The 18543-nt window shown below is 60.3% G+C and overlaps 1 protein-coding gene and 1 pseudogene across 1 annotated transcript; both read left to right on the top strand.

Moving 5' to 3' along the window:
* Positions 1 to 18543, top strand: part of LOC142076277 (scavenger receptor cysteine-rich type 1 protein M130-like) — a 294015-nt pseudogene that overhangs the window by 216960 nt on the left and 58512 nt on the right.
* LOC142076257 (antigen WC1.1-like) lies at positions 15496 to 17506 on the top strand. The gene is made up of 4 exons (XM_075138627.1): positions 15496 to 15746; positions 16164 to 16199; positions 16484 to 16621; positions 17493 to 17506. The coding sequence occupies exons 1-4, from the start codon at positions 15536 to 15538 to the stop codon at positions 17504 to 17506; spliced, it is 399 nt and encodes a 132-aa protein (XP_074994728.1). The 5' UTR covers positions 15496 to 15535.

Raw genomic sequence — 18543 nt, 5'->3', positions numbered from 1 at the left:
TACAGGACACCCCAACACACATGGGTTGCAGCTAGGACACTGGCAGGACTCTCCCAAACCCCACGGGTCATGGACCAGACAAAGGGGACCAGAACCAGAGAGGGACAGGAAAACCCAAACCCTGTGGGTTAGGGCCAGGACATGGCATCGACACCCCCAAACCCCACATGTCATGGACCATAGAATCATAGAATCATACAGGTTGGAAAAGACCTCTAAGATCGTCGTGTCCAACTGTCAACCCAGCACACCATGTCCACTAAACCATGTCCCTAAGGGCCTCATCTACACGTCTTTTAAATACTTCCAGGGATGGTGACTCCACCACTTCCCTGGGCAGCCTGTTCCAAGGCTTGACCACTCTTTCAGTAAAGAAATTTCTCCTTTCTCATGCTGTTTCCTCTACAAAGAAAAGCTTCATCCTCTCTGAAAGCACCCTTCAAGCAGCTGCAGGCTATTACAGCATTGCCCTTGGCTATTACAACATCATGAGGCCAAAGCAGCCCAGCTCCCTCAGCCTCTCCACACAAGTCATGGGATTCAGCCCCTTCACCCCATCTTGGCAGATGTCCTCTGGACCTTCTCCAGATCCTCCCTACTTCTGCAGAACATGGAGCCCCACACCACAACAGATTTATTTCAGATGTGGCCTCACCAGTGCTGAGTCAAGGGAGAGGGTAACTGCCCTTGGCTGGGTGGCCACGTTCCTCCTAATTCAGCCCCATATGCAGCTGCCCTTAGTAGTGGTCAGCATGCTCTTATAAGTGGTCAGCTCTTATAAGTGGTCAGCTGGCTCTTATAAGCATCCCTTGTAGCAACCATGGCCTTCTCCTCAGGCTCACTCCTTAGCCGGTCAGCTCCAAGCTTGCCCTGATACATGGAGCTACTCTGCCCCTGAGGCAGGACTGGCCACTTCTCCATGCAAAACTTGGTGAGGTTTCTGTTGGCCACCCTGTCCTGTGGTGCCTCTAACAAGATGACAGCATGAGGAATTGTGGGACATGACGGACAATAAAAGGAGGTACTAGTGGACTTGCTGAGCAAAGTAAGAATTCCCAATGCAGAATTGCCAGAACCACCAACAGAGGGCACCAGGCAAGCAAAACCAGGGCCAGTGAGGAAAGGGAAAACAGAGGCAGGCTTCTTGTATGAGAGGGTTTGAGGATGACCAAAGGGAAGAACCTGGGAGGGGGGAAACAGGGAGGAAGAGAGTCGGAGGTGAAGCAAAGGGTACAAGCAGGGCTGTTTGTGGGCACCTATCAAGTAGCCCTCAATCTCGGCAGGGAAGTCAGCATGGCTGGGCACACCTCTGATGTGCCCACACAGGAATGCACACAGCTTGGGGAGCAAAGAGGAGGAATTAGGAGTCCGTGGGCAATTTCCGAGCTATAATTTCACTTAGATAGCAGAGACACGGTCAGATAGCACACACCACCACTGGAGTATGGCCATGGATGGAAGGTGCCTCTTTAGGAAAGATGGGGCAGGTCAGTGAGGAAGGAAAGTTGCCCGGTATGTGGGCGAGCAGAAGGAAACCGTGGAGCTCTGCCTGGTGACAGGTGATGAGCCAGATGAGAGCTGATGGCTCAGGATTAGTGGGCAGACCAACGTTGGTGACGCTGTAGTTGGTGTCTGCTATGGTGTCTGCATATTAGGAAGAAGCAGCAGATGAGGCCTTCTTCAGACAAGTAGAAGCAGCTTCTCGTTTGCAGGCCCTGGTCCTCATGGGGGACATTACCCAGCTGGACAACTGCCTGAGGGACAGCACAGCAGGGCACAAGACACCCAGGAGGTCTCTAGAGGGCACCAAGAACCCCCTGAGCATTCAGAAAGGGTGTTAGGAAAGCCAAAGCCCATCTCGATCTCAGTCTGGTAATTCAATCTGGACGCGAAGGGCATCATGAAAGGATTTAACAATGACGCCAGCAGCAAAAGGAAGGCTCAGGAAAAAGTGGGCCTGCTGCTAGATGGGGTGGGACCCTGGTGACAGAGAACACAGAAAGAGCCAAGGTACTCCATGCCTTCTTCCTCTCTGGAGGAGGAAGTTTACTGGTAAGACCAACCTTCAGGAATCCCAGGCCCCCAAGACCAGAGACAAGGAGCAAGGAAGACTTACTCTTGGTGCAAGAGTCTCAGGTTAGGGAACAATTAAACACACTGCACATGCGTAAGTCCTTGGGACCTGAGGGCATGCACTCCTGAGTGCTGAGGAAGTTGGCTGATGTCATTGTAAGGCCACTTGAAATCAAGTTTGAGAGGTCATGGGGATTGGGTGAGGTTCCTGAGGACTGGAAGAAAGCAAATGTAAATCCCATCTTGAAGCAGGGCAAGGAGGAGGATGCAGGGAGCAGTCAGCATGTCTCCCGTTATATCCCTATAGACAAGGCGAGCAAGTATGGACTAGTTAAGTGGGAAATGAGATGGATGGAAACCTGACTGAAGCCCAGAGGGTTGTGTCCAGTGGCACAAAGTCCAGCTGGAGGAGAGTCACCAGTGGTGTAGCCCAAGGGCTGATACTGGGTCCCGTTCCATTCAAGTTTTCATTTCAGTTCTGGGTGATGGGACCAAGGGCATCCTGAGCAAGTTTGTGGATGATACAAAATTGGGAGGAAAGGCTGATACACCAGTGCACTGGGGAGATCCCGTTTTATTACAGAGAGATTATGGGGGAGCTCCGCCCCAGGGTTAGACACACTCTTACACAGGCTCCAGGTGAGACAGAGCAGGTTCATGCCTCCGGAGAAGTGAAACAAATTCCAACATTTCTCTGGGAACATAATAACCACAAGAAACAAGAATGATAAAGTTAATGATAATGATGCCCATAACGATAATACACCAAAGCACCAGTTTTGGGTGGAATATCCTGGGAGTCATTTGTGGAGAGAGATGGAGAATTTATCACTATTGCAAAAACTTTCCTGTAAGCCCTGTCTGCGAACGTGGAGAACCAGGACAAAATGCTAACTTCGGAAGAAGATGTGCATGGGGACAACATAGAAAAGAGCCAAAGGGAATCCCCCAAAAAATCACGTGAGCCAGAGAAACCAGCCAATGAGCCCATGAACTCCAAACTGGATTTCGAGGTGCCAAAGAGAGAGGAAGTGTGCTGGTGGGGAACTCCCTTTCCCCGTGGTTGTGGGGGATCTGACAGGTACCTGTAAGACCCTGTGGGGTGCAGGTGGGGGCTATATAGGTTTCCTTGTCCTTAGGTTGATGACCTGATTGCATGTTTCAAAAAGCTCTGGCTGACTGAGTGAGGGGAGAAGTCAGGAGGGTGCTGGCACTTGCCCACGTCCACCTGAGCCACACCAGCCAAACCCAGTATGCTGTGTGCGTGTCACGCCAAGGGATGGGGAAGGGAGTGGTGGTGGTGGATGTAAATGTACTGAATAATGTAGGACCTGAGCAGGACGCACACGGTATGGAATAAGGGGTGGAGGTTGTACTGGGTCTGGCTGGGATGAAGTGAATTTTCTTGTTAGCAGCCCCTCTGGTGCCGTGCTTTGCCTTGGTGGCCCAAACAGCTCTGATAACACACTGACATCGTAGCTATTGCTGAGCAGCGCTTGCCCAGCGTCAAGGCCTGCTCTGTTTCTCCCTCTGCCCCAACAGTGAGGGGGCTGGGGGTGGCAAGAGGCTGGGAGGGGACAAAGCCAGCACAGCTGACCCCCAAGTGACCAAAGGGATATTCCACACCACGTGATGTCATGGTCAGCAATAAAACTGGGGAGGAGGGTGTGTTCTTTGAAGTGTCCTTTACTCAGAGACTGGCTGGGCATTGATCTCCTGCTGTGAGCGATTGATTCTGCACTTATTAAACTGTCTTCATCTCGACCCAGGAGATTTTTTTTTTCTCGTTTTTTTTCTTCCAGTTCCCTCCTCCATCCCACTGGTGGGGAGTGAGCAAGTGACTGGGTGGGGGCTGCCACATGGGGCCACTCCACCACGTGGGCACATAGCAAATAGGTTGGTATGTGCTTGTGAGGTCCCTGGTGCCTAAGTAGATCATAGGCCGAGAGCTGGCACATGGCTGTGTAAGTGGTTGTGACATTACTGATACCTGAGTAGCTGATAGGCCAAGAGTAGGCACGTAGCTTGTGAGGTCACTTGTACCTTCACATCTCGTAGGTGAGTAGGTAGCAAGTAGGTGGCTTTGTGGTGGTCAGGTCACTGATGCCTGAGTAGATGATAGGCAAGAGGGAGGCACATGGCTTGGGTATGTACTTGTGATGTCACTCTTGGCTGAATAGCTGATAGGCCAGGACCAGGTGCATGGCCTTTCTAGGTGCTTGTGAGGTCACCGGAGGCTGAGGCCCTCAACAGCAAGTACATGGCAAATGGGTGTACATGTTCTTGTGAGGTCCCTGGTGCCTGAGGAGCTGATAGGGCAGGAGCAGGCATCTGGCATTGTACTGGTTTTGGCTGGGACAGAATTAACTTTCTATTTAGTGAAACAGTGAGCGCGCGACTGTATGGGACTTAGATGCTGGCCGGGGTTAAACCACGACAGGTACGTGTAGGTTGTTTTGAGGTCACTGGTGCCTGAGGAGCTGAAAGGGCAGGAGCAGGCCCATGGCTTGTGTCTGTGCTTATGAGGTCACTCACGCCTGAGTAGCTCACAGGCCTGGAGTAGGCCCATGGCATGTGTAGGTGCTTATAATGTCATTGCTGCCTGAGGAGCTGATAGGGCAGGAGCAGGCCCATAGTTTCTGTAGGTGGTATGAGGTCATTGGTGCCTGAATAGCCGATAGGCCAGGAGCAGGCCAATATGAGAGGCAGATGCTATGACATCATCTGTGGCTGAGTAGCAGATAGGCCAGGGGCTGTGTAGGAGCTTGTGTTGTCACTGGTGCCTGAGTAGCTGATAGGCCAGGAGCTGGCACATAGCTTGTGTAGGTGCTTCTGATGTCACCAGAATAATACTCAGGCCATGCCCAAATGCGGCGTTTTGGAAGAACCAAGGTCAGCAGAAGTCCGTACGCCGCGCACACGTGTGACAGCGTAACTCATACACACGGTGTCGGCAGCAGGAGGGTGTGAGGTCACCACCAGTATAACTCATGGGCACGCAGCAGTGGCAGGAGGAGGGTGGCAGCAGCCGTGGCACCGATGGCACCCCGTGGCTGTGGGGCTCGGTGCAGAGCGGCCGTGTGCTGCCACAAGGGCATCCCGGGGGATGGGAGCTGCCCGGCCCTGTGTCTGCGAGGCCGAAGGAGCAGCCCCTGCAGCCCTGGCTGGAGCAGTCGGGGTGGGGGTGGCTCGGGGGCACCCCAGGGCTGTGCCCGGGCACGGTGCCACGAGGAAACCACAGACTTCCTGCCTGGGCGCTGCGGGGGGAGCGCGGCGAGCGCCGTGAGGCCACGTGGGCTGTGGTTTGTGCACCTGCAGGCTGCGGCTCCCGATGCGCCGGCGGGGAATAACGGCCCCGTGGTGACACGCTGAGAGCCAGGGATGTGTCTGAGCCTCTGGGCTGTTCGTCTGCTGCCAGGGCAGGGACGTGTCCCAGCGCTGGCTCCTGGGAGGGGTCTTCCATGGGCTCTCCAGGGAAGGAAGGGGGAGCCAGCACTGCTGGGGTGAGGTTCTGGCCTGGGCTAAGGCCCATTCGCAGCTGCTGCTGCCAGCAGAGGGGGGTCTGTAGCAGGGGCAGGGGCTGTTTCCTTCCCTTCCTGACACAGACCCTGCTGCAATCCCAGCCCTCGGGTCCCCCTGGCACGGGGACGGCTGGACTCTCTCACCTTGGGCTCTTGGATGGGCCTGGCGTAGGAGATGCTCAGTGCTCCTGGTCAACACAAGAGGGTTCCAGGGGTGAAAACCCCATTTCCCCCCCAACAACCTGCCCTCTCCTGTGAGGGCCCCCCACCACAGTGACGTGACACCTGCAGCAGAGCCGTCTCTCATATATGGTCACGAACGGCGCTGGAGAAGTTCATTGGAGGGCTGGGCTGTGTCGGAGGGGAGATAGCTCCCGATAATGTCTAAAAAGGTCCTGCTGCTTTGATTGGCTCCTCCTGCAGCTGGGCTGGGATCTGCAGAGATATATTGCCCTCCTGTCATCATTGGCCCCAGGAGGCCCCAGGAGCTGAGGCAGGGAGCGTGGCGCAGCAGGGATGTGCTGGCAGGGCAGGAGGCTCAGGATGGGCACAGAGGGACTCCTGTGCCCTCAGATGCTGTGGTTGCTCCTCTGGGTACAGCTGTGCAGCGGTAAGTGCCCGTTCCCTTGTCCCACAGCCCAGGGCCAGCGGGCGCCAGCATGGTCATAGGATCTGTCTGGGAATGGGTTTCTTTGAGGTGCTACTGAGCTGAGGGTCAGAAGGTGCTCGAGTCCATGGACCCTGTGCCTGCCTGTCTGCGTGGGAGAGAGAATCTCCTTTTCCAGGGCTCCGGCGTTTCGGGCAGCCTGTGCCGGGCTGGATTCATAGACACTCGTAGACACCCTTTTGGGACCCTCTCTTCCCCAGCCGGTGGTGGCCTCTGGAGCCAGTGGTGGCCCAGCTGGCGATGGCAGCACCCAGAGATGCCCAGGGCACTGTCAACCTCTGGGGTGCCCCGGAGGGTCTGTGTGCTGCTCCCTGCCTCCCGGTTCCAGGGGAGCCCTGACCCCATGAGGGCAGTTTGTGCCCCGAAGAGAGAAGGGGACGGGGACATCTGCGTCGAGAGACATCCTTCCTGGGGGGCCCGGCCCAGCGCAGGGGCTGGGCTGACAGCAGGGGCAAGGAGGGGCTGTGGGTGGGGAGATCATTGGAATCGTCTCGGTGGGAGCTCGGAAAGCCCTGGGGGTGGGGGTGGGTTTGGATGGTGCGGGGGCAGGTGGTTTGCATGGGAAGCCGGCCTGGGTACACGGGGCTGTTCAGGGGAAGAGGGGTGGGCTGGGGAAGAGCGGGTGCCCTGTGCAGGGCTGGGCACAGTGTGGAGGTGTGCGTGGGCAGGGGGTAGGTGGCCGTTGGGGTGGGCAAAGGTGCCTTGTGTGGTGGGATGGCGAATGACCCAGCAGGGCCAGAACTGCAGACCCCCAGCCTTGTGCAGCGCGTGGGGATAGAAGGGACCCCCGCACTGCACTGGGGACAGCCTGGAGGGGAGTGGGCTCCCACCCTGGTATCTCGGACATGGCCAGGGCGTTCCCCCAGACCTGCAGAGCTGGGCCTTGGCACTCTCCTGACTGGTCCCATGTTGGTGTTTGAAGGGGCTGCAGAGGTGAGGCTGGTGGATGGTGGCAGGCGCTGTGCTGGGAGAGTGGAGGTGAAACAACAGGGCCAGTGGGGGACCGTGTGTGATGACTACTGGAGCATGAACGATGCGGCAGTGGTTTGTAAGCAGCTGGACTGTGGGTCTGCTGTTGGAGCTCCTCAGTACGGACACTTTGGGCCAGGATCTGGCCCCATTTGGATGGATGATGTTGGCTGTAATGGCACCGAATCTGCCCTGTCTGACTGCCCACACAGCGGATGGGGTGAAAATGACTGCGATCATGCTGAGGACGCTGGAGTGATGTGTTCAGGTAAGGGCAGAGCCTATTCCCCTTCTGTGGGGCTGGGACGGGGGAAGAGACCTTGCTTTGCCCTCAGGGAGCAACAAGTGGGCACCGGAGCATTGTTCAATGTGGCCGGTTGCACTGCCGAGCTGGGACTGTCATTGCTGGTGTCCCCGGTCCCTCAGGATAGCCCATTGCGAACGTGCCCAAGGGTGCCCATACCCTGCCTGGCCCCTGCACTGGCTCTGATTAATCCCCCACCCTGCCCTGCATTGTCTGTTGATTCCCATCTTTCTCCTCCTGTTCACCCAGGACCTGTCTGGCAGTGCCAAGGGCCAGGTCCCCCCATGCAGAGGCACCAAGAGTGACCCAGGTGGCCACCCACAGTACCGGGGAGGGGCGTGAGATGGCTAGCTACTTTGGGGTTGTGCTCCGGCAGACACAAGTCCCTTGGCTGAATCAAAGGGGTTGCTTGGAGAGGAGGAGCGCTTGGCCTGGTCTGAGGAGCGGGGTGGCATGTGGCACCTTTCCCAGGGTCACCCCATGAGAGCCTGCCCGTGGGGACATGGCCCCGTCCAGGAGGGCTGAGCTGCTGCCCAGCCTCTCATGTCTGTCCCAGCCCCTGGCTGCCTTGCACTTTTGGGTTTGCCAGCATTTACTGGCACTCCCCTGTGCCTGCCCTTGCACTGGGAGCTCGTGTAAGCCCAGGGTTGCTCTCTGTCCACTCTCCTGGCCTCCGCCTGGCTGTTGTCCAGGGACATGAGCATCCAGCAGCGCACTCTGGCCATGGCTGAGGACCTTTTTGCTGGGCAGGTGCCGGAGCAAGGGCTGGCACAGACACCGACCGCAGGTACAGCCTCACTCTTCTTTTGCCCTGTGACATGTCCCATCTACCAGCAGTGCCCCACAGCCCAAGACCCCCCTGGGAAGAGGGCACGTTTCTGGTGGCACCAAGAGGTTCCTCATGCCTGGCGCGGAGCTCCATGGGGCAGAGCAAGCTGCAGCAGGCAACAGCGCCTGGGCTCATTTCCCTGGAGCCCAAGTGCTCTGGGAGCTGCAGTGCCCAGGGACCAGTGCCGGGCAGCCCAAGGCCTGTGGGGCAGCAGCAGTTTGTCTGAGCAGTGCCCGTGGCAGTGGGTTTGGGAGAGAAGCAAGCCCACAAGTGCTGGGCTGATTTCTGAGGAGCGGCAGGCGGGCCCTGCTGTGTTTGTGCCATCAGCACCCCCTGAGAGCCGCTGGGGTGGTCGTGGGGCTTTTTGCCTTAGGCCACCTTGGACGTGGGATATGGTCAGGGGACTGCCAGAGGGCTGTGGGACCTCCCAGGGGTCTTTGGTTGCTCTGGGATCTGGCTGGTTGGTCAGAGGGAATAGCCCCTGCTAAGGACATATAGTGATCCATGACGGGGACCCTTGGAAAACTGTCTGTGACTCACACTTTGGTCCCAAAGGTGCCACCATGGTCTGCAGCATCTGCTGTGTGTCTGCAATAGACACATGACCTTGAGTGCTGTGATGGTGTAGAGAAGGGGTGCTGGGGGGTCTGGACGTGTCTGTGTCACCAACAGTCCCCCAACAGCTTCCTCTGGGATGCGCAATGGGTAAATTGGTCACAGCTTGCTTGGAGGTGATGTGGGAAAGTGGGCATTTAACTGCCAGAGAGCTCTCAGTTGGTTTGGTTTCTCCAGGATTTGTCCGTCTGGTGGAAGGGAAGAACCGCTGCTCAGGACATGTGGAGGTCCATGACGGGGACCAGTGGAAAACTGTCTGTGACTCCCACTTTGGTGCCAAAGCTGCTGGTGTGGTCTGCAGGGAGTTGCAGTGCGGTGTGGCCCTGCCTGTGGCTGGGCCAGCTCCCTTTGAAGAAGGGGTGGGTCCCATCTGGGCCGGAGAGCTGCAGTGTGTGGGGAATGAATCCCTCCTCGCCTCCTGCCCCAGGGGGTCCCCCAGGGACCAGCCCTGCACCCACATGAGCAGCGCTGTTGTCACCTGCACAAGTAAGGACTCAGGGTGGGGTGCTGAACACTGGGGTGAGCTCCAGCTTGAGGCGGTGCAGGCTGTGCCTGTGGAGACAAGGGAACTGGGGGGTGTGTTCCCACAGGCTGGCAGAGAGGGGACCTTCTGGGGGATCCCAGACAAGGGCAGGGCTGGGCTGATGCCCAAGGACAAGGAGGGGCCATGGGTTGGGAGGGCTCACTGGGACCATCATGTTGCACCGCAGGGGACACAGAAAGGCCTGAGGGTGGAGGATGTCCTGGCAGATGCCCAGGGCAGGCTGTGGTCCAGGGGAGCTCGGGGCCCTGGGCAGAAGCAGCAGTGTGTGCTTGGGGGAGTCCTGGTGGGGGCAGGTCTCTTCTCGGGGTGCTGGCTGGGGAGGAACGGGTGCCCTGGGTGGGCATGGGCCGGGGGCAGGTTGCAGGGGGTCATTGGGGTGGAAGGAAGGCTGGGGTGCCAAAGTCTGTGGGGCCACGAATGAGCCAGCAGGGCTGGAACTGGGCATCCCCAGCCTTGCACAGCCCATGGAGATAGAAAGGACCCTGCACTACCCCGGGGACAGCCTGGAGGGGAGTGGGCTCCCACCCTGGCACCTCTGACTCCACCCGGGCAGGGGTTCCCCCAGACCCACAGTGCCGGTGGGCTCAGCACTGTCCTGACTGGTCCTGTGTCAGTGTTTGAAGGTGCTGTGGAGGTGAGGCTGGTGGATGGCGGCAGGCGCTGTGCTGGGAGAGTGGAGGTGAAACAACAGGGCCAGTGGGGGACCGTGTGTGGTGACGACTGGGACATGCACGATGCGGCAGTGGTTTGTAAGCAGCTGGGCTGTGGGTCTGCTGTTGGAGCTCCTCGGTATGGACACTTTGGGCCAGGATCTGGCCCCATTTGGATGGATGATGTTGGCTGTAATGGCACCGAATCTGCCCTGTCTGACTGCCAACACAGAGGATGGGGTGAAAATGACTGCGTTCATGCTGAGGACGCTGGAGTGATGTGTTCAGGTAAGGGCAGAGCCTATTCCCCTTCTGTGGGGCTGGGACGGGTGAAGAGACCTGGCTTGTCCTCAGGGAGCAACAAGTGGGCACCGGAGCATTGTTCAACGTGGCCGGTTGCACTGCCGAGCTGGGACTGTCATTGCTGGTGTCCCCGGTCCCTCGGGAAAGGCCAGTGGGAACCTGCCCAAGGGTGCCCATACCCTGCCTGGCCCCTGCACTGGCTCTGATTAATCCCCCACCCTGCCCTGCATTGTCTGTTGATTCCCATCTTTCTCCTCCTGTTCACCCAGGACCTGTCTGGCAGTGCCAAGGGCCAGGTCCCCCCATGCAGAGGCACCAAGAGTGACCCAGGTGGCCACCCACAGTACCGGGGAAGGGCGTGAGATGGCTAGCTACTTTGGGGTTGTGCTCCCTGGCAGACACAAGTCCCTTGGCTGAATCAAAGGGGTTGCTTGGAGAGGAGGAGCGCTTGGCCTGGTCTGAGGAGCGGGGTGGCATGTGGCACCTTTCCCAGGGTCACCCCATGAGAGCCTGCCCGTGGGGACATGGCCCCGTCCAGGAGGGCTGACCTGCTGCCCAGCCTCTCATGTCTGTCCCAGCCCCTGGCTGCCTTGCACTTTTGGGTTTGCCAGCATTTACTGGCACTCCCCTGTGCCTGCCCTTGCACTGGGAGCTCGTGTAAGCCCAGGGTTGCTCTCTGTCCACTCTCCCGCCCTCCGCCTGGCTGTTGTCCAGGGACATGAGCATCCAGCAGCGCACTCTGGCCATGGCTGAGGACCTTTTTGCTGGGCAGGTGCCGGAGCAGGGGCTGGCACAGACACCGACCGCAGGTACAGCCTCACTCTTCTTTTGCCCTGTGACATGTCCCATCTACCAGCAGTGCCCCACAGCCCAAGACCCCCCTGGGAAGAGGGCACGTTTCTGGTGGCACCAAGAGGTTCCTCATGAGGCCCTGAGCTCCATGGGGCAGAGCAAGCTGCAGCAGGCAACAGCGCCTGGGCTCATTTCCCTGGAGCCCAAGTGCTCTGGGAGCTGCAGTGCCCAGGGACCAGTGCCGGGCAGCCCAAGGCCTGTGGGGCAGCAGCAGTTTGTCTGAGCAGTGCCCGTGGCAGTGGGTTTGGGAGAGAAGCAAGCCCACAAGTGCTGGGCTGATTTCTGAGGAGCGGCAGGCGGGCCCTGCTGTATTTGTGCCATCAGCACCCCCTGAGAGCCGCTGGGGTGGTCGTGGGGCTTTTTGCCTTAGGCCACCTTGGACGTGGGATATGGTCAGGGGACTGCCAGAGGGCTGTGGGACCTCCCAGGGGTCTTTGGTTGCTCTGGGATCTGGCTGGTTGGTCAGAGGGAATAGCCCCTGCTAAGGACATATAGTGATCCATGACGGGGACCCTTGGAAAACTGTCTGTGACTCACACCTTGGTCCCAAAGGTGCCACCATGGTCTGCAGCGTCTGCTGTGTGTCTGCAATAGACACATGACCTTGAGTGCTCTGATGGTGTAGTGAAGGGGTGCTGGGGGGCCTGGACATGTTTGTGTCACCAACAGTCCCCCAACAGCTTCCTCTGGGATGCACAATGGGTAATTTGGTCACAGCTTGCTTGGAGGTGATGTGGGAAAGAGGACATTTAACTGCCAGAGAGCTCTCAGTTGGTTTGGTTTCTCCAGGATTTGTCCGTCTGGTGGAAGGGAAGAGCCACTGCTCAGGACGTGTGGAGGTCCATGACGGGGACCAGTGGAAAACTGTCTGTGACTCCCACTTTGGTGCCAAAGCTGCTGGTGTGGTCTGCAGGGAGTTGCAGTGCGGTGTGGCCCTGCCTGTGGCTGGGCCAGCTCCCTTTGAAGAAGGGGTGGGTCCCATCTGGGCCGGAGAGCTGCAGTGTGTGGGGAATGAATCCCTCCTCGCCTCCTGCCCCAGGGGGTCCCCCAGGGACCAGCCCTGCACCCACATGAACAGCGCTGTTGTCACCTGCACAAGTAAGGACTCAGGGTGGGGTGCTGGATCCCAGGGTGGGAAACAGAGCAAGGACCGGGCACGAGGACAGAAGGGGTGATGGGTTGTCTGCAGCATGAAAATAGGGCAGAAGGAGAAGAAAGGCATGCTGTCCCGCTGGCCGCTCCGCCAGCTACCGAGGGTACAAGAGCACCGGTCCACCCTCAGTTCTCTTCCTCTGTCCCCAGAGTACACAGGGTTCAGGCTGGTGAACGGCAGCACGGCGTGTGCGGGGAGAGTGGAGGTCCAGGTGTTGGGGACCTGGGGCACCCTCTGTGCCTCCCGCTGGCATCTCTCGGATGCCCACGTTCTCTGTCGTCAACTCAACTGCGGGTTTGCTGAGTCCATTCCTGGAGGAGGGCATTTTGGGAGAGGAACCGGACCTGTCTGGAGAGACTCATTCCACTGTGACGGGACTGAAGCCCACCTGGGACAGTGCCCAGTGATCACCCTGGGGGCCTCACCCTGCTCCCATGGGAACAACGCCGCTGTCATTTGCTCAGGTGAGTGCCGGGAAAATGCTGCATTAACTCCATTTGCCCTTTGTGTGCGACATGGCCACCCAAAGCAGGGCTCCCAGAGCAGCCCCAGGCTGAATTTCTCCCTGGAGAAACCCTTGCTTCCCCAGCAGCCTTCTGGAGGGCTTTGCCTGCTCAGACTGACTGCTCTACCGTGGGAGAGCTGAGGGCTGAACGGAAGCAGGCATCTGCCCCCAGGGCAGCGCCACTGCCAGGCCTGGCCTCCTGGCTTTTCCTACTGTGGGATGAATCCAGGACGGGGCTGCGGGGCTCTGCTCCACCCTCTGGCTGCAGACAACCACATCCCACCTCCACAGAGCGCCCTGCAGAGCTTCATCCCACCACCCAGGCAGGAGCTCCTGGGTGCCCTCAGCAGCAGCAGAGCTGGGTGTGAGCTGCAGAGCGGGCCCATGCTTTGCCCTCACTTCTCGTCGGCCCAAGGCTCAATCTTGCCCTGTTTGGTCGGAGAATTCCCCCTCCTCCTGCTCCTGAAGGGTGCCGTGCTCCCCAGTGCCGCCAATGGCCGTGGCATCTCTGCTCTCCGCAGGGTCAGCCGGCTTTGCATCCCTGCGGCTGGTGGGTGGAGGGAGCCGGTGCGACGGGCGAGTGGAGATCTTCCAGCGCGGGACTTGGGGCAGAGTCCTGGACGACCAGTGGGATGTGCAGGAGGCCAACGTGGTGTGCCGGCAGCTGCAGTGCGGACAGGCAGAGACAGCCTACAACCCCCCAAAGCCTGAGCGAGGGACGGGCCCCGTAGGGCTGCGAGGGGTCCGGTGCGCAGGGCATGAGACCAACCTGAGCCTCTGCAACACCTCCCTGCCCGAGAGTGCGCTGGCAGCAGGGGTTGCGGAGGACGTGGGAGTCATTTGCCGGGGTGAGCGGCACTGCCCGGGCCCCCCAGATGATGGGGTGGGTGGGCAGCCAGCCCCTGGCAGCAACTGGGGTTTCTCCCCACTGCAGGGAGCCGGCAGGTCCGGCTGGTGAACGGGGCCGGGCGCTGCGCCGGGAGAGTGGAGATCTACTACCAGGGCAGCTGGGGGACTGTCTGCGATGATGGCTGGGACCTCTCTGATGCTGCCGTCGTTTGCCAGCAGCTGGGCTGTGGAGGGGCGGTGGAGGTGGCCGGCTCCGCTCGGTTCGGGGAAGGCTCTGGGCAGATCTGGATGGGTGCCGTGAATTGCTCCGGGGCCGAAGCTGCTCTCTGGGACTGCCCTGCGGGGCCCTGGGGGCAGCACGACTGTGGGCACAAAGAGGACGCGGGAGTCATCTGCTCAGGTCTGTGCTGGGTGGTGTGGTGGGAGCCTGGTTCCCGGGGAGGCCAGGACGTGGGGAGAGCCGCGCATGGCCAAGGCTGTCCCTGGCTGCCTCTAAGCTCCTGCCCGAGCCTGTCCTGCGGACCCTCAGTCCCCCTCAGGGACCTCCCTCTGCCCCTGGGTGCAAGGGGGACGTGCTGGCCGTGCCCCTGCCTGGCTGAGGGCCTGGCGAGCGCAGAGGCGTCCCCTCTCCCACAGCCCCAGACCAGCCTCTTCCCCCTTGCTGCCTTTCCTCCCAGAGTTCATGGCCCTCAGGCTGGAGAACAGCGACGGCTGCTCCGGGCGCCTGCAGGTTTTCTACAACGGGACGTGGGGGAGCATTTGCTCCAACTCGATGACTCCCGATACGGTGTCGCTGGCATGCAAGGAGCTGGGCTGCGGGGACGGAGGATCCCTGGAAACACGCCTGCCCTATGGCAGGGTGTCTGGCCCTGCGTGGCTGGATAATGTGCAGTGTGGGGAGAAAACCAGCTCCTTCTGGCAGTGTCCCTCCACTCCCTGGGACCCGCAGTCATGCGAAGACCTGCGAGACGAGATCCACATCACCTGCAAAGGTAACTCTGAGCCACTCGGGCACCAGTGTCACCCCAGCTCCTGCTCCCCGCTGCCACAAAGGCAGAGAAAGAGCTTGGAGGGGCTTTTCCTTTCCATGTCACCCCGGTGGCACAAATGTGACCACAGCCACACACATCCAGCAGCAGTTGCCACCCAGGTTGCCAGCAGCGCCTGGCGGAGGCAGAGGCATCCCCAGGTGAGGTCTCAGAAGAGACCAGACAGGGCTCAGAAGAGCCTCCCCTCCACAGACACACTACTGCTGCTCTGTGAACCAGGGACCTTTAGGGGCTGAGCAATCAGGGTCCCCCCAGGCCTGCGCATGCCCGCTGAATGACCGGGGTTCAGTTGCTGCCGTGACAAAGATGGTACGGGGAGGCACAAGCAGAGCTCAGCCTCGCTCTCTTCTGCACCATCCCCCAACCAGCCCCTTCACTACAGTGTTTCTCTCTTCAGGGGGACGCCCAGAAAGGTCCCCGGCCCCATTGGCCCCGTGCCCCAACTCCACGAGCTGCACAGGTATTGAGCTGCTCCTCTGTGTACCCTTCTTGTCTGGCAGGGCTCTGCGGGCTGTCTCAGTGCCTTGGGAGGTCTTTGCTTTCTCCAGACAGGGAGAAGATTCGTGCCGTGGGAGGCGAGGATGGGTGCTCTGGCAGAGTGGAGGTCTGGCACCGTGGCTCCTGGGGGACGGTGTGCGACGACTCCTGGGACATGCGGGATGCCGAGGTGGCGTGCAGGCAGCTGGGCTGTGGCCCCGCGCTGTCTGCCCTGAAGGAGGCTGCATTTGGGATGGGGCAAGGCCCCATCTGGCTGGAGCAGGTGGAGTGCCAGGGGACGGAGCCGTCCCTGCAGGACTGCTGGGCCCGGCCCGGGGATGGCGGTGCTTGCCGGCATAAGGAAGACGCGGCCGTACGCTGCTCAGGTGAGCGGCAGGGCTGGGACCCCTTGCTCGGGTATTGGCAGGGAGCTGGGGAAGGCCTTTCGCCCGCTTGGTCCTGGCATGGCCCCTGACGTGCCAAGAGCACGAAGGTTCCTGCAGTGAGGAGCCTGGTGTCAGGTGGGGAGCAGCCGTGGTGGGACTGGGTGTCCTCCGGCCACTGCCCATGGGGCCCTGCAGCCCCAGGGCTATGCCCTGGGCTGCCTGTGCCATCCTGCCTGCTGCTCAGAGCAGCGGCGCTGGACCCTGTCCCGGCCTCCCTTTCTAGCACTACCGGAGAGGCAATTTGGATGGGATGTGCCAGGGACATCTACAGACACACACACAGTGTGTTGGGGAGGAGGCTCCCCGGTACCCACACCCCCACCCTCTCAGCCCAGCTCTCCTTTTCCTCCTCTGCAGCTACACCCAGGACAACAGCATCCCCACCCCGAGCAGGTAACTTGTCCTCCCGCTGGGGCTGGGTATCCCCGGGGCCAGGCTGTGCCCCACTGGTGGATGGAAGGGGCTCCTTGCTGGGGTGTGAAACTCCCAGGAGGAGGCACTGGGGTGGTGGTGGGGGTTGGGGAGGGTTTTAGTTTCCTCAGCAGGGTGGAAGCTTCCCCATCACTCAGCCCTGGGGCTCTGCACCCCCTGCTGCCGTGTGTGATGGGAGTCAGGAGTGGGGCTGCCCCCACCTCTCCAGGCCTGGTGCTGCCCCTTCCATGTTCTCGCCCATGCAGATCCCACCCGGGGCCGTTTGAGCAGCAGCGGGAGAGTCTCAGTGCCCGTCATCATCTGCATCATCCTGGGGGCCCTCCTCTGCCTGCTCCTGGCCTTCCTGGCCGGGCAAGTGCTCCGTGCCAGGGCTGGGCGCAGAGGTGGGTCCTTCCACAGCGGTGCCAGGGGGAGAAGCCTGCTGGAAGGGCTGTGGGGTGCTGCGGGCTGTCAGGCACAGGCAGGGCTGGGGGGATGAGGCTGTGTGCTGCCATCTGCCTCATGCACCACCCCACTGACTGCCTGGCTGTGGGGCATGAGCAGCAAGGGGTGGAGAGAGCCCGGAGGCGGGGGGAGCTCACGATGGGGCGAGCAGGGAAATGGCAGAGTGGGGATGGCCAAGGCTGGCAGCGCTCTGGGTAGTGCTGGAGGGGGCTCTGGGGCAAGGGAGAGAACAGGAGGAGCGTGAGGCAGTAGGGTCCATCTCCGTGGTGTCAGGCCCCCAGGCTGTCCCTCTGCCCAGCCCTGCCCACCACCCGGCAGGACAGGGGCCCTGCTATAGACCCGTGGGGCAGATAGGGGGCAGCTCCAGGTGGAGAGGAGACATGGGAGCTGCTCCGGGGTCAGACAAGGGAGGCAGGACCCAGGGGCCAGAGGGGCATGAGCGCTGTCTCCGAAAGGATGATGCAAGGGTGACGCTGCCCCAGATAATCTCCACAGCAACGTTGCCCTCACGGAGGATGTGCCTGGACAGCACAGTTGGGCTGTGCTGTCGGACCAGTCCTGGGCTGGCCAAAGGAACAGGTTTGGGGGAGCACAGTGGGGTCCCATCCCCCGCTGCCTTTCCCTGGGCCAGCCCTGTCTCTGTCCACAGGCTCCAGGAGAGCTCAGGAGCTCTTCCCCGAGGCCGTGTATGAGGAGATCAGTTACAGCCCAGCGTGGGAGAAGCAGGAAAGGTTTGGTCACTCAGGTGGGTGGGGGTCCTCCCTGAGCGGGAGGCACATCTGCAGGACCCTTTCCCCTGGCCCCAACCAGGGCTGATCCCCTGAAGCCCCCCAGCCCATGGTTCCTGCAGCGCTGGGGCCATGTGGTCTATGGGGAGAGCATCCAGGTCCTGGGCCCGGGAGAGGACTTCTCCCAACCAGCTGGACAGCCCCTCTCTTCCTGCCCCTGCACCCAATGGGGCACCCGAGGAGCGAGGGAAGGGGCTGTCCTAGGGCAGCTCTGGGAGCAGCTTTGAGACAGTGTTTGTCCCAGGGGAGCAGGGTCAATTCCCAGCCTTCCTCCCCATGCAGCCCCAGCTCTGTGGGTCCCCCTTCCCCCGCAGTGCTGACCATGCGGCAGGGCAGTGGGGCTCACTCCCTGACCCCCGCTGTGCATCTCTCCAGACTCCTATTCAGAGGAATCCCCGAGCCAGCTGCAGCCCTACCCTGGGAACACCGAGGAGGAGGATGGTCTGGGATCAGCACCAGGTAACGGAGGCAGGAAGGGGTTGACCTCCCTGCAGACATGTGATAGACAGGGGTGTCACTGAGCGTCACCGTCAGAGATGGGGAGGACATGGTGCTGCCAAGAGCAGTGTCTCAGCCCTCTGTCCCTGCTCGTCCTCCCCTCCTCTGCTCTGCAGGACCTATCTTCTCCCTGTCACCAGCTCCCCTCTCCTTTCAGATGTTCTTGTCCTGCCCGGAGGTGACCCAGCAGATGGCTATGATGATGCCAGGGAGGTTTCTGACCCTGGCGATGATGCTGCCCCTGGGCAGGGAGCTTGGGAAATGCCCAGGGCACCAGAGGAGGGAGCAGGGCGCAAGGATGCACTGGGAGGTGAGAGGAAAAGAGAGCGCTGCTGGTTCCTGGGGTGCCGTCCCTGGTGCCACCCAGGTCTCTACCGTACTGACACCCAAACCTCCCGGGAAGGGGGAACGTGACCCAGGAGTTTTCCTTGGAGGGACTGGGCGTGGGAGAAGGAGCTGAATGTGGTGAGGAGCAGGGAGGAAGGTGATGTACAGACCCCATGGGATGAACTGCAATGTCCTGCCTTGCTGCTTGCAGGGGGTAGCCTGTGCTCCCGGAGAAGTGACGGGGTCCC

This window comes from Calonectris borealis, unplaced genomic scaffold, assembly GCF_964195595.1.
Source record: "Calonectris borealis unplaced genomic scaffold, bCalBor7.hap1.2 HAP1_SCAFFOLD_40, whole genome shotgun sequence".
In the NCBI taxonomy this organism is placed as follows: Eukaryota; Metazoa; Chordata; class Aves; order Procellariiformes; family Procellariidae; genus Calonectris; species Calonectris borealis.
Note: the sequence above shows the minus strand (reverse complement) of the source record. Positions and strands in the feature narration are given on the sequence as shown.

Coding starts and splice junctions, on each gene's coding strand:
- LOC142076257 (XM_075138627.1), top strand. CDS start 15,536: ATGCGGGATGCCGAGGTGGCGTGCAGGCAGCTGGGCTGTGGCCCCGCG. Junction 15,747..16,163: donor CGCGGCCGTACGCTGCTCAG/GTGAGCGGCAGG, acceptor CCTCCTCTGCAG/CTACACCCAGGACAACAGCA. Junction 16,200..16,483: donor AGCATCCCCACCCCGAGCAG/GTAACTTGTCCT, acceptor TCGCCCATGCAG/ATCCCACCCGGGGCCGTTTG.